A 27,436-nucleotide genomic window follows, 5' to 3' on the forward strand; every position below is an offset into this window, starting at 1 on the left:
TTTCCTTAAGAAGAGTGCAGATAAGTTACAGTAGCTGCACATTGTGCATTGCAAGGGAAAGAAGCACAGTGCATACCAGGAATGGAAGTGGCATGAAAGGACTGTAAAAAAGACAAACAGAAGCTTCCCATCTTTTCCCCCTGCCTTATTTGTTTCTCTGCAGCCTATACTCCTATCTAACACGCTTCTGTTTGATACAGAAAGCCATCTTGCTGTACTGGCAATTTTTAAACACAGTGTCTAATTATCGTGCTACTCCTGAAGTGCTGTCTGGCAAGACTTAACCACCAAGGAAAGGACAAGGAAGAGACAAAAATACTGTTTAATGGGAAAGCACAGTGCCAAATTAAGCCAAGAGCAGAAATACTGCTAATCTATGGTTTTGTTTTAATTTTGCCAAAATAAACACAATACTTTATTCTATAGCACATTTACAGGAAGGCAAAACAGTTTTAATTTTCTTTTTTTTCTTTAACCCACCACTTAAGGCATTGCTCTGACATGCACCACAGCAGATGGCTAAACTACAGTGGAAAGCAAGAACACCCTGTGTGATCTCAGCTGTATTTACAAAGGCCTTAAAAACTGGAAGTGGGGTTTTGGCTTAAGGTACTCAGTACCAGTTGAGTGGAAATATTTAATGTATCATTCCAGTTCACATCAAACATACATTACTGTAATGCTCCCACAACAATGACACACATTTACGTTCTTGGGACAGTCCAGTTTTAGGTGGCACTACACAAGGCTGAGAAAACTGAGAAGCTGAAACAATTATGGAATATGGAAAAGCTGATGTAGGAGTCCTTCAGTACTTTTCTCCTGAAGTCTGGAGGATTCAGGCATATTGTTCTTTGCAGAGGCACATTAATACACATTTTAAACAGAAAAGCTAATAAGGTGCCACTACTACTTTACAGTATTAATTTCAATTTTTTCACTTCTTAAAAGAAAAAAAAAAATCTTGTTTGCAGAAACTTCTATCCATTTCAGAACATGTGCCTCTCCCTGAGGACAAAAAGTGCTTGATCTGCTCAGGAGTAAATTTTTTATAAGTGTTTTTAGTTTCAAAACAGATGAATACCAAACTCTTGAATGCATCTTGAATACCAAAAAACTAGTCACACCTGTCAATTAAAGAGAGTAACATAAAAATCTTGCTTACTTTTCCCATAAACAACAGTTTTGATTAAAAAAAATAGTATAATCTAGGGTGATTATATATAATCATTGAACCCTATAATACCCATTGAACACTGTATTCATTACATGTTACCAGAAGAAACATATTTAAAATTTCAAGCACTTTGTTTTTAACTACAGTGAAATCACCTTAAATACTTCTGCTGTACCCTCCACCTTAACGATGATCAAATATGCCATTATCATTTGGGGATACATAAGATACCAAAGCCAACAACAGCTCTTATTTAATAATGAATGGTCAGATTCTTTTATGGGGCAGGAGAAAACAGGGTTACATTACACCATTATGTTTACATAATGTTTACTTAGGAATGCAAAATCCAATCCTACTATGGTAACCCAGGCTGTTGTACTGATCAATCTTCCAAATGACACCAGTTCTAAAAATACTGAAAACTGATCAATATCTGGCAAGGTTAAACTGAAGACCAGACACTTACTTGTGCAGGTGTTCCAGCTCTGTGGGCAGGTCACAACCTATATAAACTCTGTTCATTAAACTGTATTCTAACAGTGCACAAAAACAGGGATCCTACAAGAGAAAATTAATATATAATTGTAATCATGGTGCTCTGTAAAGTGAATTTGCAAACAAATTAACATGGCACATGAATGTAAGAGATTTAATAGGATCTCTTCCAGAAACAGAACTCTACAAATGGTGCAAGTATGGTGCAAAATGCGAGGAAGGTACCTACAGCTGCTCTCACTCACATAGTTACATGTTAGGTGTGGGGGAATTAAATTTTCATTCAGACCATTTCTGGAACACTGTTTTCCTTGTTGTTTGTCAGACATAAAATGAGATATTAAGACAAGCTGAACTTATTCCTGTGGAAGGACCATGCATGAGTCCAAAAGGAGTCCTCCCTGGCACTTGTTGCATTAATTGGGAACAATCACTTCTGCCACCCTCCACTTGAAGTGATGCAACTACATTTTGTGAAGAACCTAATTGTGTGAGGTCATTCAGAACATGCTTAATGGACTTGCATGATGCTGGAGAACTTGAGAGGAAGTCAGAGCCTCCAGGCTGGAGACAAAAAGGAGCTAGGAGTCTGTACACACAGAGCAGGATTTCCCTTGTGCTTGGAAATCTACTGTGTGTGTGCCTGAACTGTCTGTTCGTACTGAACACACGGAGATCAGATACTCCCAAATGCAGACTGAGGACAATATTCCTAACATGTTCTGATGCTTCCTCACATCAGATTAACCACAAAATCATACAACTGCTGGGGCAAATAACATATGCAATTCAAAGATATAAACCCAAAACTTACTTTCACAAGAACGTGAGGATTTCCCACGACAATCAGCAAAGCTTTTGCTCGAGTAATTGCTACGTTAAATCTCTTTGGGTTACAGAGAAAGCCCAGAGAGTGTTTTTCATCATCAATTACCATTTTCTGAGATCGCACCTAAAATTAAGGATAGTTTTAGAAATAAAATGATGAGAATACAACATACCACAGTGTAACTTTAACATAGTATTTCCTTACTGCAAAAATCCACTCAGCTGAATGACAATTCACAATGTGTCTTTCAGTATTCCTTCTTCAGTAGCCTCATCAGTGTGCTTTGTCTTAGCATAGGAAAACCAGCCAAAGCAAGTAGTGTGCTAAAACTATGACTCATTATTTTTTTACCCATTTTTCATCCATACGTGAACTTATCTTTGAAAAAAGAAAATCTTCATTACCTAAATAATGAGTTCTTATAAATAAGAGTGCAGTACATACCTAGAAATACTTTAAGGGAATTCTAATAGTGGACTGAAAAGCTATGGTATGATGTTGATCATCATACCACTTGTGAAACTAAGTACAGTACCACTGCCCTCAGGAAGAAAAAAAAAAAAAGTGAGAAAATCCTGGATTCTTCCTCCAAGCTGCAAGTATGAAGTACTACTACCATTATTTAAACAGAAAGCAACAGATTTTTAACAATCCATATTTTAAAGAGAAGAGCAACTAAACAAGCATGCACTTAATAAGCTCTGCTTTCAAATACTGTGATAGACTGACAAAAATATAGCTTCTAAATTTTTTAAAGGCCTATATCAAAACTGAAACACAGAGAATTAGACACATAAAAATTCTCAATAATACCACAGTAAATTTACGCACTGTTGATAAGATGATAACCATGTATTCCTGCCCTTGAAACTCTTCTACTGTGCCAACCTTTATGTCTTCCAAATCAATACTTCTGAGAAGAAATCTAATTTTTTCCACCTATCAAGAAAAAAAAAAACGTGGTTGAGGGAATTTAGTGTTACATTTGAGGGTGCACTGCTTTAAAACCAAAACCATACCACATACACCAAGCTACACAATCATTCACTAGTGAGATTTTCAAATAACATAGTAACTTTTCCTTCAAGAAAGTATCACAGCTAATACACAACTTAGGTAAAGGAGTACTCTCTACCATAAACTGAATAGAAGGCAAGATTTTTAGTAGTCCAGATTTTAAAGATAACTCAGATCCTTAAACCCTCTTTTTCCAGTGTGCATCATATCCAAAACAATGCATATGACAGATCCAAGGACAAGCAGCTTCCATTAGCCCTTGAAGAAGATGACCACAAAGATTCCACCTTTGCTTGCCAGGAGCATCATGCAGAGTGACAGGCAGATGTGGGGTATGATCTTAAGTACCCACCAAAAGAGAGAGAGAACAAGGAGTCTCAGGCACTGGGATCCTGGTACATATGGGATTACTGCACTGCCATCTGCTAAAAGTTGTTCAGAGATTATAACTGAAGTGCTCCAAAAGATTTCAGAAGAAATCCTGCCTGACTATGCTGAAGATTACAGTCAAAGACTACTTTCTAATCAGTGTTCCTGCAATACAAAGTGACTTTTTTAATGTGGACATTACTATCATATGCCTTGTATTATAGGCAGATGAAGGACAAAGTCGCATTAAATCATATGAAATTATTGTTTATGGAGTGTAAGAAATTCAGTAACATCAACAGTATGAATACTTACGAATATTTGAAAAAACAAATAACTGTAAACACAGCCACCATGAAATACAGTGTGGGAACTCAGCACATCACTCCTGATGTCCAGAGTTACCAAGACAACCCTTTGGGGGCTTGGAAATCCTGAAATGTTGCCAGAAGTGCTTGGTGGTTGGATTTTGACCCTGCACGGGATGTGCCACCTCTGTGAGGACAAGAGGTGTCCAATTCCTTCACCACTTGGGGATAAGTGGTGAAGGAATTGATTATTCACAGGGTGAAAATACAAGTTTTGGGATTTTGGTACAGGGGGGTTTTTAGGAGACAAGATGGAGGAATTAGGACGTGTCTTGTCCTTCTCCTCTTCTTCTTGTCATCCATCTTTGGTGGTGATGCTGGCACTTTAAGATTGGTTCACATTAAATGTGCACTTGTTAATAAGGGTAAAAGGTATCGGAAGGTAAAGGTAAATATCTTATACGTAGTTTTTAGTATAAAAATAGACGACTGCCCAGAGGGAGGTCAGTGTGCCCATGGCTGTCTTGCTGGGCAGACCTCTGTCAGGCTGGGGGACGACTTTGTAGATAAGAATCAATAAACAATATTGAAGACCGAAAAATCTGGAGAGTGCTCTCGTCCTTTGGAGCATGGGTTGTCCCAAGGCCATCCTACGCCTAACCAGGCAGAGACAACAGGCTGAGAATGGAGAATACAGCAGCTCTGAGGCTCTGAAGACATCAGACCTGCTGAACACTGTACCTGTTTGCGGTATGGTGCAATCACTCCAATGTCTGTCACTGGCACTGCAGAGTATTCACTTCTGGCCAGCTGGCAACAGTACGTCATCACTTGGACGGCCTCGGCTGGATTGAACCATGAAGGACTGCGACCTTCACGTGTTTCACTGCCCTGTGTTGGGGGAAAGGAAATGAGATGATGGAGATCAGGTGCAGAAATGACTATGTACTTATTAACACATTATTCTTATACCTCCTGAATGCAAAAAAAGTGATGGAATATTCTGTATCATTTCTCTCCCTCTCTATACACCTTTTCGAGAGAACAAGTATTACCTGACATTTTATATATATTTTTATACATTTATAAATATAAGCAATATAACAAAAGTATTTTAAGTATGCAACAAAGGAGTTATATCTCAACTCAGAATAAAATGTTAATAAGCTGACATCTTGCTTTTTTCAAGGCGGAAGAGTTCTAAACCAAGCCTCTCCAAGCAGCAGATATTACTTCTTACTAACTTCTTGGAAGATTCAAGAATTTTTTTTTCCCAAGGTACTACTTTTTCCCCTGCCAAGTTAAGCTCTAATGATCCTTTAGTTTTAGAGGCTTGTAACCATCTGAATGTAGGAAACTCTCATCAAAAGCAATCTAGAGCAGCTGATGGTAACACCAGTCTGGTCATCTGCTATGAATTTAAACTTGCATGAAAATGTCTCCACAGTGCACTTCAGGAGGCAGCTGTTCAAGTTCCTACTAAATATGTGACTTAAGTATTTGTTTTTAAAACCAGATGGTCAGGAAGTCACATTATCTGTGAAAGGCATATTAAGCTTTTTTCATATCCTTTCTAGAATTTATTCTAAAGAAATCAGCAAGCTGCTAGCAAGCCTATACATTTAGTTCACTGTATGAACATTTCACATACCCTTATTCCATGAAAAATTAATGGAAATCCCTTCCTGGGCAATTTCTCCCAATTCAAGAAAGAAGTCACTACTGAAGTATCTGCACAAACTTCTAGCTCCTTATGATAAAACAATTTAGATGGCAAGGCAAGCAACGCAGAATGTGACCTGTAGTTCTTTGTGAGTTTAGTGATCTGCAAAGACAAAATCCAAAATCTGTAACTGAAACAGGTAATTATTCATCAGACTTCTCAGAACACAGCTACTACCTTACCATCCACTAGCATTTAGCATTTCTAAGGCTGCCAAAGAACTGTATTCAAGGCAAAAACAGCAGTTGTGGTCTTCTGTAAGTAAGAAGTACACCAAAGCAGTTTTTTGAAGGACCATCTCCCTCCCTTCCAAAGGGGAAACAAAGAGAATTGAATGTACATGATAGACAAATAGGACATTCTCCAGTTTCTTGAAACATTTGATGTATAGACACATTCTCCTTTTTTAAGAGTCAGATTATTTCCATGGGATTTCAATGGATACAATGTCTTTTTCTGAAAAAGTCTTGACAGGCAAACAGGGAGCATCGGAACAGCTGACAGAAGCTGGCCTTAAAACATCTAAAAGGTGTTTTAAAGGTCTTTAAATGAAAAAATAATCTTAAGGAAGCATTCCAGAAAGTAATGACCAGCTCAAAAAACCCCAGTCCTGTAAAAGGGATAACATAGGATATTCCAGTCAAAACCTATCCTTAAAGCCCTCCCATTTCCTGATCTCTCACTATGCCAATTCTCCTCAAGCACCACGTAAGGAACACAACAACCAGAGTTTGCGCTAACAGATTTTAGGAGGAATTGTGACAGGTTTTTCAGCAGGCTGAACCTGACCTAAAGCCTAGGTCCAAATACCCTCACTTTCACCCTTAAATGTGCCATCAGATTTCCTCCCTTCTCTATTTCCATGGTCATTTAGTCATCTTTTGCTCTCAGTTTAGTCCTTTGAAGTATGTTACCATGAGAATAGGAAGGCACCTTAGGAAGCTTAACATCAGCCCTATGTTTGGGATTCAGACAGTAATTAAAGCAGCTCAAACATCTGTAATTGTTTAAATACTATGCTACCTCTGCCACTTAACATAGATTTTAGGTACTTGCCCATACAGAAATCTGGGGAAGCTAACCTTCAAATGAAGACATGATACAGAAATAAGAACAATTTCTCTTCTTTCCTTTGTGAAACATGATGTTTGCAAAATTAATCTTCAAAGAAGATACTCTGTCTTTTTATGGTAAAAGCAGAAATTGTACTTTTTCATCTGTGGAAAATGAAGTAATGGTAAACCTGGACTATGAATGTGAAAGAGAATTTTAAGCTATTATTTACAACTGTGCTTTGTGCACCATATTTGACTTATGATACTTAAGAATAGAGGATCCCTTCAAAGAAAAGTTTTACCATGATGGAAGAGTCAGCATCTTTACTATTCAGACTACATATGCAAATTAATCAAGCTTTTCTAGAGAATTCATGCTCAAGCTAGACTTATCATTAAGCATCAGGGAGCAAAACGGTGACAAGAAACCACAAGTTCTCCTTTTTTGATTGAGCTGAAAAAGATTGATGGAAGGCTTAACTCACCAACAAAGGATTGTATGCTCCACAGGCACCAAAAGCATCCTCATCTCTGAGATACAGCTCTCTTGATGACAGTCTTTCTAGCAAGGACATACTTAATCCAAAAGACTGTGCAAGTTTAGATTTTATTACTGGCCCTAATTGCTTCGGATCTCCAACGAGAATTATCTGTATATGAAATTTAAAAACATCCATTTTAGATTAAAATAATTGTTACTGAAACTTCATTTTATAATGACATACATGTTTCAGAATTCAAAGACCAATTCATATCAAGTATTCTGCTTTCTTTCAAACATTTGTTTGCAAAGAACAGAACACATCCTTTATTGTGGTATCTCCCACACAGACCCAGTCCTCCCAGCACAGATTTGCTCTAGAGGTAAAGAAACTTGTTTAAGTGTTGAGAATTGATATTATGCATGAATAATCTCTATTAAAAAACTCATTACCAGAAAATGGCTGCTTGCACTCTACATAATCCACAAAATATGAAAATAATAAACAAGCTTTTTCCCTTTAAGTAAATGATGTTAAGAGAATTACCTGTCCATCAGCTTCTGAAATCAACCCAATAGGAATGAGACTCTCTGGTTCACTTGCTTGACCTGCTTCATCCAGAATCACATGAGTGAAATGCCCAAGCCTGTAATTAAGTAACATTAACCTGAAACAGGGCTGTTTTCAGATTAGTTCGTTCTGCCACCCTGTGGTTGACCTCAGCAATTGTGTTAACATCCTTGTCAAGTGTGCCAGGCAACCCAAAGACACAGAGCAAAGATGGGTATTTCCAGAAGGAAATAGAGAAAAAACAATCCCCTAACTTTCATTTTTCTTCTTTGATTTCACTTACATACTCTGATATACACAACCTTTAATTAAAGCATTGTAGCAACGTTAAGATAGTTAGAAAAGCTTCCCTTATTCTCAGTATTCCTAAGATATTGAATTAAAACAAGGCACTTGGTACAGCAAAAACAATCCCCAAGCTTTGTTTCTGCCAAACAACTTGAGATAGGAAAGCTTTAGACTGTCCTTTTCCGAAATTAAAATCCAAGTCAGACACAACCTTGGTTAAAAGAACTGGTTATGAAAGTTGTTTACAGTTATTAAAGGGGACTTGATAAAAACCAAATACATGGTAATTTCTAGTGTGGCAATCATTTTGAGCCAAAGTGATTGTCAAGAGCAATGTAATTCCCACAGGAGGCAGAGGAGACATTATTGTTTCAAAAATCTTAAACATTCCTCCAGATAATTCCTAAATTTACCATGAGGAAAGTTTCTGCTTAAACATTACTCAAACCAAGTGCTTTGCTCTCTAACACAATACAGGTTCATGCAATAAACTATTAAAACAGCCCAAGTTACAGGTCAGTCAGGCTGTAAAAGCTCTGGGGTTTGTGTCATTCAGCCACTTCAGTGACACTGCTATCTATGGTACTGTACCGTGTATCTGTTTGATAAAACAGTCCTGCACTGCTGCATGTTGTAATTACAATCCTGGACCACAATGCCTTCTGAATATCATCACCATCTTTGCAGTAAGGTTTCACCATGTCATCAATTTGCTGCACAAAAAAAAGTAAAAAAAAACTTGAAAAAAAAAAAAAAGGTAAAACAACTTGCCAGCCTAAAACAGAAATTTTAAATCTGAATAGAAAAGCTCTCTGAAAACTGTTTTAAAAGCTGAGCAAAACACATAGCCTAACACCCATTCATACACCAAAATGAATGAACTAATTTTCCTAAGAAAATAGTACATATGGAAGACATCTGTGCTTTACTGTAAGGATCAAAATGGAACTTTTGGCTATTTTATGTACTCATCTATATATACACAAACATATATGTGCATATATACATACACACACACATATGTATATACACACAAATGTATATCTCTATATATACACATTTACATGTAAATACATACACATATGTATACATATACATGTATATATATGAAATGAACCCACAAGGTGTGTGTCCTGCATAGAGATGACAATCCTACCTGCTTACTTTCTGTGTAAGCAGTCTTAACCTGGACTGATAACAAAAAAAAACCTAAATGAAATCAAAAATCCCCACCAACGCCTATTTGCTGTTTGTAGAGTAATGCATAGCAAGAAAAAGGTGAAGATCTTATGCTCATACAATCAAATTAAGGATTATGATCAACTTTCCAGTTAATCTTCTGGAAAAGCTGAAGAAATGTAATACTCTGGATGCTAAGCAAACCTAAGCAGCCTCATAGCCGCTGAGAGTTAAAATACTAAATCAGTATTTTAAGGTAAAAATATTAAAATGGAAACCTTAAGTGACAGGCATATCTAATATTTACCTCTGCTGACCTGAAGGCAGCATTAACTCGAACCATAGTTCCTGGTTTTAAGAGATTGCTTTGATGCAGTCTCAAGCAAATCAGATCTGTTGCAGCATTTGATGGTGCACACACCAAAATCCGACTGTCTGGCAGAGTAAAGTGTATCTACATTAAAGAAGACAGATATTAAAAAAAAAAGGTTATTTAAGAAGCAGCAGTAGTGCAAACATTCCCATTTTATTGTACTGAATACAGAACCCAGAGGAGTTCTGCACATGTGTGATTTCCATTCATTCTTTTACAGTTCAGAAATGCTCCTGCCAACAGTCATGACTAAGTAGTCTCAAACTGAGTGTAGCCATAAAAGAACTAATTAATGATTATCACATTAATGTACACCGTGCTTCATGAATACATTATGCACTACTGGAATCACAAGGTAGATACTGTTCACTGAAGTTTTAAAGACAAAAAAGCTTGAAAATAAGCCATTCAAAATTTTGTTAAATCCATATGAAGATGGATTTTCCTCATTCCATGGAGCTGTAGAAAATTATTTTAAAAGAGTATTTTGAAAATGCCTTTGGAAAAAAATATGTTGGCACTTACAGAAATACTATAAATGTTCCAACATGGAAAAGACTAGAGATGACTGATTTGTTATTTACTACTACCTGTAAAATAGCTTCAATTACTGTCACTGTTTTTCCAGTTCCTGGTGGTCCAAAGAGAAGATAAGGTGTTGGGCGACATTCACCACTCAGTATCCTTTTCACTGCCAGCTTCTGTTGCACATTCAGCACAGGATTGAAAAATTCACCTTCTCTCTGTTTAAGTGCCACAGTTTCACCAGCTGTAATCGAGACAAGCATATCTCAGAAATTCACATATGTTTTTAATGTAAGTAGATTAAAACAATTCCTATTCATAACATGCTTCTGCACATTTTTTGTTTTCCTTTTGTGGTAACAACCAATGAATTTCTCTAAAATTCCATTTTCATTGAATACTAAGTAGAAAATAAGCCATTCATATTTCTAAAGTGTACTGGCTCTTTATTGAAAAGCACAAAAGGACCCTGATTACATAACCGAACAATCAATAAAAACTCTATTCAGTAATTTTAGAATCAAGTTCACTTTCTTGTCCTAGAACAGCAAAACTTGAGAAACTTCCAGTAACTGGCACTTTGGGAATGGTATCAGTATTACATGATCAGCCCTCTGCTACAACTGCTAGAAGTTTTTTTTCTTAATCCTGTCTGAATTAGTTTAACTTCAGCTTTCTGCAGTAGAATCTTATTAACCTTTGGACAGAAGTGCATTCTAGGTAATTTCTCAGAAATTCTTAAAAATACTTTTGACAAAAAATGGCATGATCACTCTCCTCTCAGGCATTTCATTAAAATGATATTTAAAGTCATATTTTCAAAAAAAAAAAAAGCATAGCAATAATCTGGGATACTTGAAAAAGTTTTAGCATCTTTAGCAAAACTTTCCCAAAGATGAGAAACAGCATCCCAATAACAAATTGAAAACTCTGAATATGATCAAAAAGTCATGAGTAAATGACTGGGAAACAACTATTTATTTATTACAAAATATCAGATGCTTGCTCCCCCTTCCCCCAAAGAAAGTGTTCAAAGCCAGCCTGGGTGAACTCTGGGCAACCCAGTCTAGTGGGAGGTGTTCTTGACTGTGGCAGAGAGGTTGGAACTCGATGACCTTTAAGGTCCTTTCCAACCCAAATCATTCTAGATTCTGTGAATTAGAGATGTTTAAGTCATGCACCAAAAGCCTCCATAGAAACTTCCTGCTAGTATTTCTAGAGTTTGTCTTTAAAGGCAGAGCCTGATTTACTGATGTGATACTTATTATTTAAGCACAGAAAATATACCAAGTTGGCTTTTTTGCAGAGTTACTCTCATCACCTCTGTTATGTTCACCTCCCTTGATGTCATACCTTTTGTCTGTTTGTTCTGCTTTTTTCTGATCTGCAAAGAGAAAGTGAAGATAAATGCATTTATAACCTTATGAAGACAGGCAACTATCTTCCCTGATAATTTTGAATTTGCTAAGCTTTAATTTTTTCCCCATTAAATAGAATACCTACTGTTAAGACAGAAAGGTAAGAACAGTAGGAGAAGGTGCCAGGAATTTCCATGTTAAGTTTAAGATTTCCAATACTTTGGCTCTGTTAACATTAGACATTTATTTCATAAATACTCTGCAGGCTCAGATGAGGATTCTGAAGCCATGATTACATAACTTGTTTGCTTCCACAACAGCAGTCAAATTCCAGACCACTTTGAAAGATACATCTTCCTTGGTGGACATGTCCCTTTAGATGGCAGCACAGGAGAAAATTGCTTGTAGGGAATGTGGTGTTGGCAAGGTTCTGGATGTCATCTTAAAAATACTGGTTCCAAATCAGATTGATTGATTACTTCTTGTTGTAAAGCATAAACTCCAGGTGAAATAATTAGGGAATTAGGAAAAAATCTTGAGTGTAAAGGTGGTGAAATACAGGTTATGCAGACACTGAGAAAAGTCTAGACAAAAAAAAAAAAAAAAAGAAATGCTGCCACATGCCCCCAAGCAGACTTGATTTAGTGCTGGTGACAGTCTTGCTTCAAAAAGGAAAGAGAATTAGGCAGCCTCCAAAAGTCCTTTCTACATTTTACTAATATATTATAAGTGGCAGCTAAGCCTGGGTAAATCTACTCAGAAAAGGATGATTTTTCTTCTATTACAAAATTATTTCCTGCCACATTAACTGGACTTACAGTATCTACTCAACAGTAGCTATGAGAACTAGTCTAAGGCAAATCTGACAATTTCCACCACAATCACACTTTTCACTTTTTTTAATATGCACTTTCCATTTTGTAAGCTTTATAGTATCAGCTGTCATAAAATCTCCCATCTCCAGGCAGCAAACAAAAACTTCTGTCATTAGAATGCAGCAGAATACAATTTGATTCTTTGATACTCCATTATTCAAGTCCCTTCTGGCAATCGCTGTACAGTAAGTATCTGGTACCCATCTGAATGAAGGAGTATTTTAAGGAACATTTACAGAATAGTTACCTTACTTTCCTGCTGTGAAGGTTGTTTAAGGCCATCATCAACAGCACAATACTCTGTAGCATTCTGGGTCCTTATAGCTTGTGGTGATTGTAACACAAGCCTTTCTGGAAATAACACTAAATTAAGCAGAGAAAAAGAAAGTAGAGAAATTTCAAACAAACACTTTGCATATTTCACTGATTAATTTTACTGTTCATACATCAGCTTAGTCTGAGCTGCCAAAATTGGTTTATAAGAACTAAGGTGGTAATAAGTGAAGTTCACATGCATTGCTCAACTCAACCATGGAACAGGAAATCAGTGGTTTTTAATAAATTCTGAGGTAATACAAAGCACAGCCATTTCAGTGGCTATTATTATAGCAGTATGCATGAGTCCTACATTTCTTGTTGGCTCTAACAGTTCACAAAGTTTGCTTCCTACCCTCCTGCCTGTGATGGCCAACAGATGAAATAATTTTGACAAAACCTTCTACACATTCAGTATTGTTTTTTCTTCTTAAAAACCAAACCAAAACAAAAAGCCCCTAAGGCATGGAAAACTCCTGTAAGAACAAATTACAATGCATTCTTCCCAGTATGCCCTGATGTGAAAGCAATAAAATCCACAGGACTCTGCACAAAGAAACTCCTCTAGACAGCTTAACAGTCAAATGAAATGTACCTTTTTCACCCAGGTACACAGCTTGCTGAATGGCCAACTGGCATCGCCTGCTAGGAATACTGAAACCAGAATACAGATTTGTAATTAAAGTAAAAGCTTACATTTCCATGTACTGTGAGAGCACACTCCTAGGAGTTACCTGGTACTTTTTACTGTGCATAAAAAAAAGGTTTTATATAAAAATGTGTGTTTTTAAAAGAAACAATCTACTGAGAAATATGTTGCAGAGGTATAAACAGCTTAGCTATGAAAAATATTGACACACATAGTCTCTGGCTTTTCAGTGATACAAAGATAGCCTGGTGTTCAACACTTTCAAGGAAGCTCTTTGCAAGGCTGAATTTACAGAGAAGATTTATTACATAACTCCAAGCAGGTAACAACATCCCATGAATTAAACATAAGTATAAAAGAATGGGAGGTTATCACCACCTACTTTTACTTCCTGCATAGTCTTGCAGCTATATTAGTACATTAAAAAAACAAAAACAAAACCAAACCACCCAAAACCTAAGAAAAATACCCCCAAACACCCCACCTCATTCCTCCCCATTTTTCTATCTGGCATTGGTGTGGCTATCTAGAAATGATTAAGATAACAACTCTTTGGACACTTGTACAGTTAAAGTCTTTTAACCATGAATATGGTGGCAAAGGTGGGTTGAGGAAAAGAAGTGAAAAACTTGGCAAGATCTTAACTATGTCTTTCTCTGTGTCCACCAAAATAAACAGCTGATGGTCATATTTTAAAAGTCATTCTACTAGAGGAATCATTAAACACAGCTTTCTGGAAGCTTATAAAAACACCTGCAATGAACAAATTCCACATCCATGGGCTCCAAGTTGTAAGCACGTTCAAAGTCAGCATTAACCTTAAGAGTAACATCTTCTTCACATATCTGTTGCAAAGATAAAAGAAGTCAGGATCCTGATGAAGATTTAGTACTTTAAACATAAAAAAGCACCTCTGAAAGCACTTAACCCCCCACTAACTCCAAAATGTAAATCTAGATTTACCTACTAACAACACATTACATATCTAGATTATGTTAAAAGTGCTTTCAGAGCAGGCAAACATTATAACCTCAAAAGAATACGGAAGCCAGTTATCAAAAATACAACAAAAATACAAAATCACCATTCCAAATACAGATAGAATAAACCTATCTTCTCAGAAGTCAGGTTAAAATAGTCTCCAACTCCAGGAATTGCAAGCTTCCCCTATAAAACCTGTGGACCATGGTATTTTCAAGAGGAGAAACACTTTGCTTACCTCAGAGACATAGGCAATGTACTCTATTATATGATCTGAGTAGACCTGACTTTTCAGTATCACCTTATCACCTAATTGAAAACAAAGATAAAAGGCAAAATACTGTTACAAGGAATAGCAACATTTTCACTGCAGCATGTAATTTCTCCTTCCCTCCTGCATGTTTAAACTAGGAATTTGGAAGAGGCTAACTTCAGCAAAGTTGCTGCATCCATCAGTACTGTTTTGAAATGCCATATGTAGTTGTATATTATAAAAGGTATCTAGTATTGATGCCATCAGACAACACCTCTTGAAAACACTATCTTGTATATTACTTGAAATTCTAAACTTAATTTTAGCTGCTTTCCCAGTCTTTTTGCTACACTTACTGCTTTTAAAGCTATTACTACATTGCACAGTTTATTTTTGCTGAAAGTCCCACTGATTATTGTAAAAGAAAAACCCTAAAGTGCTGAAACATCTGTAAGAACAGACACATGCAATGCTGCTTCAGATAGCAGCCACTGTAAGACTGAGACACTAACATAGTGTCCTTGAGTCCCCTGTCCAGTAGCCTAAATGAATAACTTTGTACTCAAACGTCTGAAAGACTTCTTTAAACAAATGAATAAACAATACAGTTTGCATTGTGAAAACATAGATCAACATGCCATTTGACTTTATCTCACATTCATTTCTACCTGGAATCAGGCGAGGTCTGCCCTCTTCTACTCCTGGCACTTCCAGCACTAACAAGTTCCCATTCCTTTTTAAAGTAACCCCACTCATGTAGTAATCTTTTAAATCCATTTCTGCTTTGATCTCTTCAAGCCATAAAAGAGTAGAAAAGTTTGCTTTATAATTATCTAGATTAAGACGCTGAAAAAAAAACCCAGAAGACACTATTGTGGTACACGAAGATACAGAATCCACTATTGCTAACATTAAACAAAACACTTCTTGAGACAGACTGCACAGCAACTGGGTTGCCAAATAAGATATCTAAATACATGCATCCATGCACTAGATAATATTTTAAACCTGCTAAATAGCCAAAATGAGATTAGTATAGTCCTTGAGCTCAAATACAACAGCCCCTCAGCTAAAGAGTTAACCAAGTCTCTCTCTACTACAGCAGCAGTTTCACCATCTGAATTCAGGGGCAGTCTACAGACTGAGTTCTAGGCTCAGAGAACAAAAAATCTAAATAGATGGACAGAGACAGCTGAAAAGAGAGAGTCATGTCAGTCTTGGCCCTGGCTGATGATCATGCAACTTACGGCGAGCTCAAAGAATCTGCATTTTCTCCCTCAGAGCTTACCGAATCTCACTGCAGAGGAATTCTCCAACAGCACCAACTTCTATCTAAGCTTAGGGTGTGGTTAAAAAAAGTAACCATTGATGGCAGGCCTTCACTGTAAAATTATTATAGACACTACAGAGCTTTATCTTCCTTTTTGAGAGAGGATGTCTAACCTACTAATTTAATGCTGTGATCCCAAGTTTAATGTGAGATATTTAGTCAGCAGACAATATAGCCTCTTACTTTAAGTATCAGCTCCAGTTTGTAAGTACTTAAAATTTATAAAAACATGTGAGCTGCAGCCATATTCTACCAGAAATCAGAGCAAAGTTTTGGAGAAGGAATCATTGTAGTACTCTTGTTAAGACTTTATAGCTTTTTGGGGGGTGTTTTATATGTATTCTGAAACTGCTATACTTGTGGGAAGAATTTGAACAAGATTTAGTGAATTACATCTGAAGATGTTTACAAAAACAATTTTTAACAATCAGAAAAGAATCCTCTGTTATTGCAGTAATTCAAGAGATTGCAATTTTCTATGAAATAACAACTTTCCTGACATCTCAAAAAACCCCTTCCAGTGATGCCTAAAAAGTGAGAATACAGAGAAATCTTTCTTCAGCTTCTATGATGTCAACCCCCAAAACACTTCAAGTCTCTTTTCAGATTTTCCCATTTATGCTTTTGTAGGCTTGGATTCTGTAACATACTGAAACCCATGGAAGTTATGGGATCCAAACTGAAGTTTAAGTCTACCTGATTAAGTGTTATGTCATCTTCTCTTACACTAAGGACTATACATTCTTCCTAAGTTAAAGGTGCTTGAACAAAACCACCATATCAAAAAGTATTTTTTATATAAAACCTACACTTACATACCTCTGCTAGGAGGGGCTGAAAGGTCAGTATGTCTAATTGCTGTTCCACACATTTTCTTAACTCATCTGGTATGGTAAAATGTGGGAGAAAGTTTGAACACCACCTTCTCTTATTTCTAAAATGAAAATGTACAACATTACATTTAGCTTGCTCAAGTAATGTACGTAAAACCAGCTGATTAACATGCCACATCACCATGACTATAAACCCAAAACACACACACACACAACAGACTAGTGACTCCTTCAAAGTGACAACTGAGAAATTTGTAATACTGGGAAGAAAGGTAAGAGATCTTATGAAGATGCTCCTTGATGCTGTAGGGAAAAAAAATGCACGTGGCCAAAGCTCAATTGAAGGTGAAGCTGTCCAGTACTGTGGGAGACAACAAAAATGTTTTAAAAATATGCCAATAGCAAAAAGTACTATTGGCCCATTACAGGATGAGGATGGTCACCTAACACACAGGGACACAGACAAAGCTCAGATGTTTAATGCTTTCTTTGTCTCTGTCCTCAACATCAATGAGGGGCTAAGGGAGTGCCACTGCCCTTAGCTGGAGAGTCATGACTGAGAATGATAAACTCCAAGTTGAACCTGAACTTCTGCAGGATTTGCTGCTGGATCGCTGTAAGTCTATGGGACTTGATGGTATTCATCTGAATACTCAAAGGCCTGGTTGATGTCATCACAAGACAGTAAAGTTTTAGATACTGTGTCTCAGAGGATCCTTCAGGACAAAATATCCAGCCCACAGCTGGACAAACACATCATGTGACAGTGAGCAACTGGCTCACAGGTTGGGCACAAAGGGTTACAGTGAAGGGGGTGACATCTGACTGGTGACCTGTCCCTAGTGGGGTTTCACAGGGCTCCACCTTAGGGTTACTTTTCTTCAACATCCTCTCAGATGACTTGGAAGCCACATTTGAAGGTATGCTGAGTAAGTCTGCCAATGACACTAAATAGGGAGGAGCTGAGAACTCCCTCAGATGCAGAGTAGCGCTGAAGAGAGACTTACACCAATTAGAAAGATGGACAACCATCAACAAAAGTTTTGAATGAAAGATGGGAGACATTAGTCAGATGTAGACATTAAAGTTGTGTAATGAATTAAGAAGCTTATGATCTCAGAAAACTATTCTCAGTTTCCCATTTTTTTCCACAATAACACAATTGTTACTAAGTAGATAACTAAAGAAACAGTGTTTTATCTTATTACCATACTGCACATTAGAAATTCTGTTTGAAAAACCTACAAAAAAAATCAAGCAGTTAATTACTAAACAACCTCTTCTATCAGAAATGTCCACAACCATCTTGTTTACAACATATACATGCATATGTAAAAACATGTAGAGATTCTCCCAGTTTCACATTTTCTTTCTCAGCATTACAGAAAAGATATAACAATACCAAACAGAGCAGTGTTAGGTAAGTATTATTTTATACTCAAAGTGACAGTACCTTTTTTGTTTAGGGGCAGCCACTGTTGTCTTCCTTAGCTGAGAATCTGGAATATTTTTAGGCTTTCCTGGAGAATAAGGTTGTACAGGTGCTATAAGTAATTCTTCTTCTTTTGTTACAGTGGCTTCAATATAGCGGCCAACAGTAAAATCAGAAAAGCCAAGCAGCAGGAGCTCTTTACTGTACCCATGAATCCTTCAAGTAAACAGAAGTTATCTTCTTAAAACCAACATGGCCACACTTCATTTTCCCCAGCCATGAGATAAATTCTCATTTCAGTTATATATGAGAATTGCTAATTTAGGGTAATTCCTCAACGCTCCCCCACCTCAAGTTCAATCCAGGTATCCCAAAAAATTAAAAAAACCCACCCACCTCACTCAACCAAAAAATACCAACTCAAAACCCCAGCAAAAAATCTCAACCCCACAATTTCATCAAAATCTTGGGTAAAATGCAAAATCCCTCCACTCAACCTACTAGGGCATAGAATTAATACTTCTGTTACAAGGAACATCTTGGAATTACTGCTACTGCAAAAGAAGAGCCAAACAGGTCCAACAGAGGAACCTGAAGCAAATCCCTTCACTGTCTGCAGTAACTGCTCCGCAGCACCTTGTGAAAGGCTACTCAAAACTGAACCCTAACTTCAAGACATCAACGGAGAAAGCAGGAAAAATCCTCTAAATCTGGAAAACATACTTTGTATTTGCAATTGTTGCTTGGGCAGTGACACATGGGACAAAAAGAGGAGGTTTGGTCAGATTGGTTTCTATGAAACCTAAGCACCGCTACAGTGCAATACCCTAACTACATGGTCCAACCCTGCTACCAAGTGCTGGAAACAAATGCATCCCAGAAGAATTCCAGCTTACCTTCTCTTTGGCAGGAAAACCACTTTTGCCAACTAAGACTATCTGCTCAGGTTAAAACTATATCCTGGTTTTCTCTGACATAAAAACTCAAAACAGACACCAAACCGTCCAAATTTATGGTCTACATCTGCAGTCTCTCTGGCCTCTTAAGTGGCCAGCAAACACAGTTAAGCCTTGTTAACTTCATGCTGCAGCCTCCCATGAAGCTTTGTGTGGCTTATTCTGTATTCTTAGAAGACTCTAAGACTTTGTGTCTTTTATGGCTTTACAGCGAAATATAAATCATCCTTTCTACATGTCTGTCTCCATGAAGGCAAGCCATGCCTGCAGCTCTATCTTTCAAACTAGAGCTAAATCATCCTCCTAAGAAATTTTTTACCCTTTACTTCACTATTTAAAATGAGAAGTAGTGTGAATATTATTGCAGCATTACGTCAATGAATTAAACCTTATTTTCCTCTGTCCAACTATTCCTTTACCATCCTAGGAATCAATGGCTGTGGAACACAAAGTCTGTAGAGCTACAGCTGGAAGTGAGTGAAAAGTTACACAAATGTAATACTCCTACTTGAATGCAGGAGCTCCCACAAAGCCACTTTCTATTCTTAACTAAATGAAGAAAGTATTTTGTGCAGCTGAGTATTTTTTCTTTTTCAGGGGTTTTCTAAGATTTGCAAACCACTTCCTCTGTGAATTACACCTTCAGTGAAGAAAGCATTTTCTTTTATATTTCAGCATACATAACTTGAATTTCCCATCACAGAACAGGAAAACTCAAGATCAGGGCATGTAGCAATACCAGATACTAGACTAGAGGAAATGCATCAGACATAACAGAGGAAATCTGCATTAGCTCTAGTGCTCATGGAGCAATGGATTTACTACTAAGAATATATCCATCTGCAGGCATTATACTCACCTCACTGTGTCATTTTAGAGATGCAACCTACTCCCACTCATATTGCTTCATTAGCTACTACAATTTTCTTTCAATAAAAATTCAGAATCAAGCAGTGAAATGGTAACTGCTTTCACAGTCACATACATTTCCAGATGTTTTGCTAATATGTATTGGCTTACTTTATACTACACCATGTGCCTGTTTTGACTGTGGTAGAGTTAATTTTCTTCATAGTAGCTAGTATGGGGCTCTGGCTTGGATCTGTGCTGAAGAGTGTTGATAGCATAGGGATGTTTCTACAGTGTTGAAAAAGGCTTGCACAGAGTCAAGGCCTTTTCCCCTTCTCATGTTGTCCCACCACTGAGGAGTCCAGGGGTGCACAAGGAGTTGGAAGGGGACACAGGCAGGACAGCTGACACCAACTGCTCCAAGGGATATTCCACATCATAGGGCATCATGCTCAGTACATAAAGCTGGGGGAAGGAAGAAGGGAGGACATTCTGAGTGACAGCATTTGTCTTCCCAAGTCACCATCATGTGTGATGGAGCTGTGCTGTGCTGGGGATGGCTGAACACCTGACTGCCCATGGAAGTGAATGTATTCCTTGTTTTACTTTGCTTCTGATGTGGCTTTTGCTTTACCTTATCAATTCTCTTTATATCAACACATGAGTTTTCTCATTTTTACTCTTCCCATCGTCCCCACGGTCCCACTGGAAGGAGTGAGCAAGCAGCTGAATGGGGATCAGTTTCCAGCTGGGGTTAAAGCACAACATGCCAAGAAGAGAACTATGCTCAGAAACAGAACTGCTAAGTCTATTTTCACTACTTCTTGGCATTGTATTGGTTAGAAATAAGGGAAAGAAATACTTACACAGCTGTGCATATAATCACTATGGATATTTTTTCACCTGGTGCTATCACAATTTCTGGAGTAATATTGCTGTGCTTAGTTGGTTGCTCCACATGGTCTTTTTGCTCACTTTCTCCATTTTGCATATTTTCATCTTTCACCAAGGAATTGTTTTCCTTTGTCCTTGATAAATTCGTATCTTGAAAATTAATTCCTTCTGGAGTAAATGTATAACAATAAACTTTGTTATCACAATTTCTATTGCTAACACAGGCAAATCTTCTCAAACAAACCTACTGGTCTCCCGAGGAGCTAACATTCAGCACTCAAACACTCATTTCACTGTACCTGGAATGACTCCATTCTTCATAATGGATGTATGGTTCAATGACTCACATGCTGTTCCTTCACTGTTGTTAAATGAATTAATTGCAGCTTTTGAGAGGTTTTCTTGATTTATTGGAAAAGATGGACTGCTTTCACAGTTTTGAGGAATCTCAATACTGAATTGCTTGTCTTTCACCCATCCAGCTAATCTGCAGCTGATTAAGGACTGTGGTATGCTCCCTTTATTCCTAGAAGTAGTTTGTGATTAGTTACATAATTAAGTGCAGGGTGTATGTTCTTGAGAAGTTTATTTCTACCTGAAGTCAAATCCAATTGTCTGCAGCAGGTTAGTTCCCCTTATTTCATAACTGCTATCAGAAAGAAATTGCACTGCTGCTTCCAACTAATGAGCACAAGAACCTCTGCTTTATGTTAATATTTCTAGGTCGCATCAACTACCATTAAAGCATATACAAATACCATGTATAATATAAACAATGGGAGCTTAAAGTTCATCATTGGGTAAGCAACTCTTAGGAAAGAACACAGAATAACAAAGAATGGATATGCAGGCTTGTCTTCATTTAAGCCTTGATGCCCAGATGTGAAAAAAAACCCACACACAAACAACCCCCATCAACCAACCCCCCCAAAACCCCCACCACCAAAACAAAACCCTCCCAAGGATGCACCGAATAGTTCTTCAGCATCCAAGTTCACAAAAAAAGAAAAAAAAAAAAAAAAAAAAAATCTGTTCTCCTTTTAATACACAAATATGCAACAATCCTCTTGTTCTAAGATTTTGAAGATGGCAGAGTATCTGCAGCTTAAGTTAAACACACAAGTAAAAGCTTTTGCTTCAATCCTTGCTCTAGGAAAGATTTTACTAGGATTGAAAAGAGATACAGAACTGGAGAGTCTCAAAACACTGTCTGCAAGATAAATGCTCAGTATCAAAAAGGCTATCCTACAGACATTAAATTCAGTGTGAATTTAATTCCATAGTAACTGGAGGTTACTTAAATAACACAAACCACAAGGCTCAACTAGCAGAGACTTCTGAATGTAAAACAGGTTAACAGATAGAGTGATAGAAATAAAGAAATCTTCAAATAATCAGAAAGGCTTACTCTATCCAGACCATCATTCTTTTAGATTCACCCTGCTTCAGAGTTCCAAAGTCAGTCATTCTTGATACTTTCAACTCTCCTTTGTCTCTCATTATGTCTTCATAAGGTTCATCCACATTACCTTCATTAGAGTGAGACTGTCTGCAAAAATAATTTTAAGTAGCAGTTTTTAAACACTAATAGCCTCAGGAAATATTTTTGACTCGGCACAAGTTTAGGAAACTATACCAAGACACAGTCACAATATTTAGAAACAAGCAGGTGAAATAGTTCATTTGTTTTTTCAGCCATTTATACTTCCAAGAAAATTAGATTAAGTAATTTAAGCAGCAACAAGTCTTTTGTCAGCAGCACAGTAAACCAGCATAAAACTTTGGATGCAAGACTAAAATGATTGGAGGAGTTAACAAATCCCTGCTAAAGAACTAAATCAAATGGTGAGTGAAGGAATTTCATTTTCATGGCTCTCTTTGGGAGCTGAACAAAGACACAACAAACAGCAGCTCCTTAGCAGGAGTCATGATTAGCACTGCAGCTAAGAGATAAAATGACTAGACTGGAAGTGTTTCACCCTATGCACTTGTGTCTTCTGCTTACTGTTCCTACCTGAAATCAGCAAGCTGAGGACAAAACTAACAAACAGTTGAAAACCAAAGATTACCCTCGAAAACTTTTATTACACACAACTAATGAAAAAGGCCTATGAAACCAGGCATGTGCTCTTTCCTGTCTGAAACACTGAGCACAAGTCTAAACTCCTGGTGTCTTCTGCCTGTAAAACAAATTTCCACATAGTTCCTATTCTGTAATTAAGAAACTATTAATTTAGATAAAGTGGCATGAAAATAATTTAGAAATATTTTAATAATCTCACTAATATGTATACACCCTCATTAATCCTGAGTTATCTGACATACTGAAGCAGAAAATGAGTGCAGCTGCTTTTCATTAGCTGTATCAATTTACTAGTCAAGCCCACTAGATGTCTCCCACTGCAGCCTAAGCTGCAGTTTTTGATATGGTAGATGTACACTAAACCTGAGAAATCAATCAATTTTCTATATAAAATGCATAATTAAAAATAGGTGCAACTGGAAAAAACAAATTATGAACAATTTGTACTGTTTTGCAAAATCATGCAAACGCCTCAAGTTTCATTTAGGTGCAACTTACTATATCTGTTATCTCTAGAGAAAACAAAACAGCTTATATCATTCTTTGTAGATCCTTTGAAGACATATATATGGCCACAAGGCCTTGGCTAAATTTCCTAGAGATCTACCAAAGATGATGTCTGAAAGATATCAGAATGCTCTCCCCTTGGACTTTCCAATTGACAATTTATTTTTGGCCAGCAGAGTTAGACTATGTAATCCTGCCAAGACCTCAGCATGGAAAGTGACTTTACAGTTAAAATATCAATTTATTCAGGTGGTAACTGTGTGTTTCACAGTACAGACACTTAAATTCCAAAGTCAAATTCCAGATCTTTGCTGAGGTCTGTTATTGACCTGTTGCCCATTTTACTTTCGTGTAGTTATTTTCCCTAAGTTTTGCTTCTCCATACTGAGGATCACCTACTTTTTTCCACCTCTTCTGCAGTGTATCCAAATCCTCCTCATACCACATTTAACATCTAAAGGCCCTGCAGAACCTCTCAGATCAATACTTGCAGGTTGAATTAATCCATTATTTAGACCATGAAACTTTTCCTTTTAAGACAGATATCCGAACAATCACTGTAACTTGAGACAAATAGATTAAAGAAACATGTATTTTATGTGAATTTTGCTGTGATTTGTTTTCAAACAGTGAAGTCCCTACTAGAGGAGCACAATGAACTTGGCATTTTACTAACATACATAAAAAACTCCTTCCCTGCCTAGCAATATCCCGGAGAGGAGCTGCTATTTGTTTTGCTTCTCTAGTAGCACTCATGTTCCCACCTTCTGGAAGGAGATAAAAACCCAAACAAGGGCCAAACCATCTCATGCTCTGATTTTACCAATGGTCTATTATGCCTTCTAGTCACCTAGGGAAATAGTCACAGTATTTCTTGCTGAACAGATGCAATAAAACGTCAGGTGCAAAACTACACCAGGTCTCTAACTGTGATAAAGAGAAGAAAGTAATGTTACCCATCCTGGCTGACTGGCACCAAGCAGAGAGCTCTCCAAATGTAACAGGACTGGCTGCTCTCCACCACAATCGTGTTCACTAGATCATTTCTCCGAGGTAGGTAGCCATCAGGAAGTCTCAGTGAATCCAAAGTGAAAAATATGCTGTCATCTATTGTCCCAGCTCTGCCACAGATGCTGGAAATGCGAACCTGTAATAGTTTGTATTCACTTGATATTATCTCTTTAAACTAACACACATACTATTTTTCACCTGAAGCAGCCCCTCTAGCATCAACAAAAATGCATTCTGAAATTTCAGTTATTCATAGGAGATAAACACAGAGCCCTAACCCAGAATCGCTGCGCCTGCTTTCAGATTTAGAAGAGTAAAGAAACACAAGTACTTCACATAAGCATTAAGTTCCACTGAAGTGCATGCTACAACATGCACTAGACTTAACCATGATACCTTTCTTGTGACATGTCAACTTAACTAATTTACACTTCCATACTAGCAGTAATGAGACATTTTTTTCCTATGCTTGATGTGCAAATATTCAATATATAGAGTTAAGACAAAGACAATAAACCACAAACCTACTATAGCATATGCATTACTAGAGCAAACAAATGTTTTCATTAAAATAAAAAGAAGAGACTGTGGTTGTTTTTAAGCTGAAACACTTGAATAAATTAAACTTAATAAATTCCCAATCATGACACGTCCTCATTATAACTAATAGCAAGAATTCAAACCAGCAATTCATAATAGGTAAGTTAGTGACTCCTTCTGTTCAATGAAAGTTATGTATGCATTTTCAAAATTATTTTACACACATGCTCTAAATGGATGAATTAATACATTTTATCTTTCAATTAAAGATGTTTTATAGAAGATCTACCAATACTTGTAACTGAAACCAATTTGAAACCCCACTTCACCCAGGATTCCTATTGCCAAAAACAACATGCAGAACATTTACCTTGTTTACTTGTTTATACCTCAAAGGCCTTACAGCAACTGCCTCAGTCTTCCATGTTGTCGAGTTAATATAATATTTAGCTTGCACCCAGTCCCCTTCACAAGGTTTGAAATCTATACAAACAGAACACTTCTCAAGGTTAATTACTATTGATACTATTTACATTACTCCACTACAGAATTAGTGTGAGTTAAATAAAAGCCAGAACAATGCATTATTCAGACCCACTGAGTCCAAAGTTTTCTCTGCAGTCCTTCACTTTGCAGGTTGTGGCAAACGACATAGGAGATGCTAGCTGAAAATCCACCTGCTAACATGTAACTTATGCTTAAATGCAGGCTGTGCTCAGTGAGAATGCACTGGCAGCTTTCTCCATCCATGCTTGGCTGTTTCACTATGTTCCACTGCATATTCCATTAGAATTTCTTTGGGATGACAACTGCAAGGTTGTCAGAAGATATTTCTATTGTATACACAAAATTATTAAGAAATAGCAAACAAGAAGTCCCTACACACCTTCCCAGACGTTTTGCATTGCAAAGTATGTATTCTGATTAATATAGCCACCATCCACAGAGAGAGAGGTAATATTGCCAATTAATGTTTTCTGATTTAGTTCAGAGGCATCACAAGTAGGACTGGACTCTTCTTGGGTACTCTGGATGGTGTCCACCTGTTAATACAAAAATAACCCAAACATTTAAACAGTTGACACTTATAATTAAATACATATTCCTACAACAAATATACAAAATTTCAATTGCTAATGGACACAAAGCTTCTTACTACACAATTACTTACTATAGCTGTTACTTTTTGGACACAAAAAGAGTAAATAATAAACAGTAACTTCTCTTTTAAAGAGAAACTTTAAAACTTCTCTTTTAAAGAGCAATGCATGCTGCAGTGCTGACAACTGCTAAAATTACATGTTGATTTTTCAAACTTTCTCATACCTCCCTTACTCTAGGTCTGCTTAAGATTTTTCAATTGACAGGAACACCATATCCAGCAATCTGTCTGTACAAAAGTGGAAGTAGAAAATGACTATTTCAGAAAGCAAAAAATATATTTTCAAGATGGTATTTATAAACACTACATGTATTTATATAGAGACTGACCCTGTCACTTTTTAGTAATTTGATTAAGAAAACCCCTAGAGCAGCTTCTAACAGACTCTTCATATCACCACCTCAGCTATGAGTTTACTGAAGTCTGACCCAATCTGAAGCATACTATCCTACTAAATTTTATGATTTATTTTGTTGAACATAATGCTTACCATTTGCAATAGTAATGAATAGTGTAAGTCTATGCATACTTCTGAGGTTTGTAAACACTAGTTGACTATAAATAGCTATTTTGTTTTTAGCCAATACTGTTTTATTGCATTAAAAGAGTTACTATTACATAATACTTGACAACATGAAAAGTTACTGTAAAAAAATGAAAGAAAAATCTATACTTTGTTCCAGTCTGACAGACATATCTTCCCATTCACTAGGAAGATCTAAGAATATCAAACTTTCTCCAAAGTGCTTTTTATGGCTTCACTTGGATAGGACATGAATAAGCAAACTGTTCCTCAGAAGATTACTAAATTGACACTTCATGCAAACTACACATGCACTTACACTTGAAAGTAATTTGCAGGCATAAAGAAATGTTTTTAAGACATGATAACACCTTAAAACTCCCAACATACATTTTCTTTTGATACTTCTCAATTTTTCTCTACCAATAAAACTAAAGTTCTTTCTCATACTAGGTTAAAAAGGCCTTCCTGCTACCACTGGTGGCAGCCTGT

The 27,436-nt window shown here is 36.9% G+C and overlaps 1 protein-coding gene across 1 annotated transcript in view; it reads right to left on the reverse strand.

Moving 5' to 3' along the window:
* Positions 1-447: 447 nt before the first annotated feature.
* Positions 448-27,436, reverse strand: part of MOV10L1 (Mov10 like RISC complex RNA helicase 1) — a 30,110-nt gene continuing 3,121 nt past the window's right edge. The window contains exons 5-30 of the mRNA XM_058023297.1: positions 27,115-27,139; positions 26,146-26,285; positions 25,630-25,742; positions 24,665-24,855; positions 22,527-22,667; positions 21,418-21,644; positions 21,200-21,286; positions 18,441-18,564; positions 16,974-17,088; positions 15,493-15,670; positions 14,810-14,880; positions 14,344-14,435; positions 13,537-13,595; positions 12,874-12,989; positions 11,747-11,777; positions 10,459-10,637; positions 9,803-9,949; positions 8,908-9,029; positions 8,005-8,104; positions 7,462-7,626; positions 5,850-6,023; positions 4,940-5,089; positions 3,336-3,443; positions 2,490-2,627; positions 1,647-1,738; positions 448-1,127 (exon numbers count right to left, since the gene is read on the reverse strand). Of these exons, the coding sequence (XP_057879280.1) occupies positions 1,118-1,127; positions 1,647-1,738; positions 2,490-2,627; positions 3,336-3,443; positions 4,940-5,089; positions 5,850-6,023; positions 7,462-7,626; positions 8,005-8,104; positions 8,908-9,029; positions 9,803-9,949; positions 10,459-10,637; positions 11,747-11,777; positions 12,874-12,989; positions 13,537-13,595; positions 14,344-14,435; positions 14,810-14,880; positions 15,493-15,670; positions 16,974-17,088; positions 18,441-18,564; positions 21,200-21,286; positions 21,418-21,644; positions 22,527-22,667; positions 24,665-24,855; positions 25,630-25,742; positions 26,146-26,285; positions 27,115-27,139 (3,095 nt within the window). The 3' untranslated portion in view covers positions 448-1,117. The remainder of the gene's footprint in view (positions 1,128-1,646; positions 1,739-2,489; positions 2,628-3,335; positions 3,444-4,939; positions 5,090-5,849; positions 6,024-7,461; positions 7,627-8,004; positions 8,105-8,907; positions 9,030-9,802; positions 9,950-10,458; positions 10,638-11,746; positions 11,778-12,873; positions 12,990-13,536; positions 13,596-14,343; positions 14,436-14,809; positions 14,881-15,492; positions 15,671-16,973; positions 17,089-18,440; positions 18,565-21,199; positions 21,287-21,417; positions 21,645-22,526; positions 22,668-24,664; positions 24,856-25,629; positions 25,743-26,145; positions 26,286-27,114; positions 27,140-27,436) is intronic.

The sequence above is a fragment of the Melospiza georgiana genome, chromosome 4 (assembly GCF_028018845.1).
Source record: "Melospiza georgiana isolate bMelGeo1 chromosome 4, bMelGeo1.pri, whole genome shotgun sequence".
In the NCBI taxonomy this organism is placed as follows: Eukaryota; Metazoa; Chordata; class Aves; order Passeriformes; family Passerellidae; genus Melospiza; species Melospiza georgiana.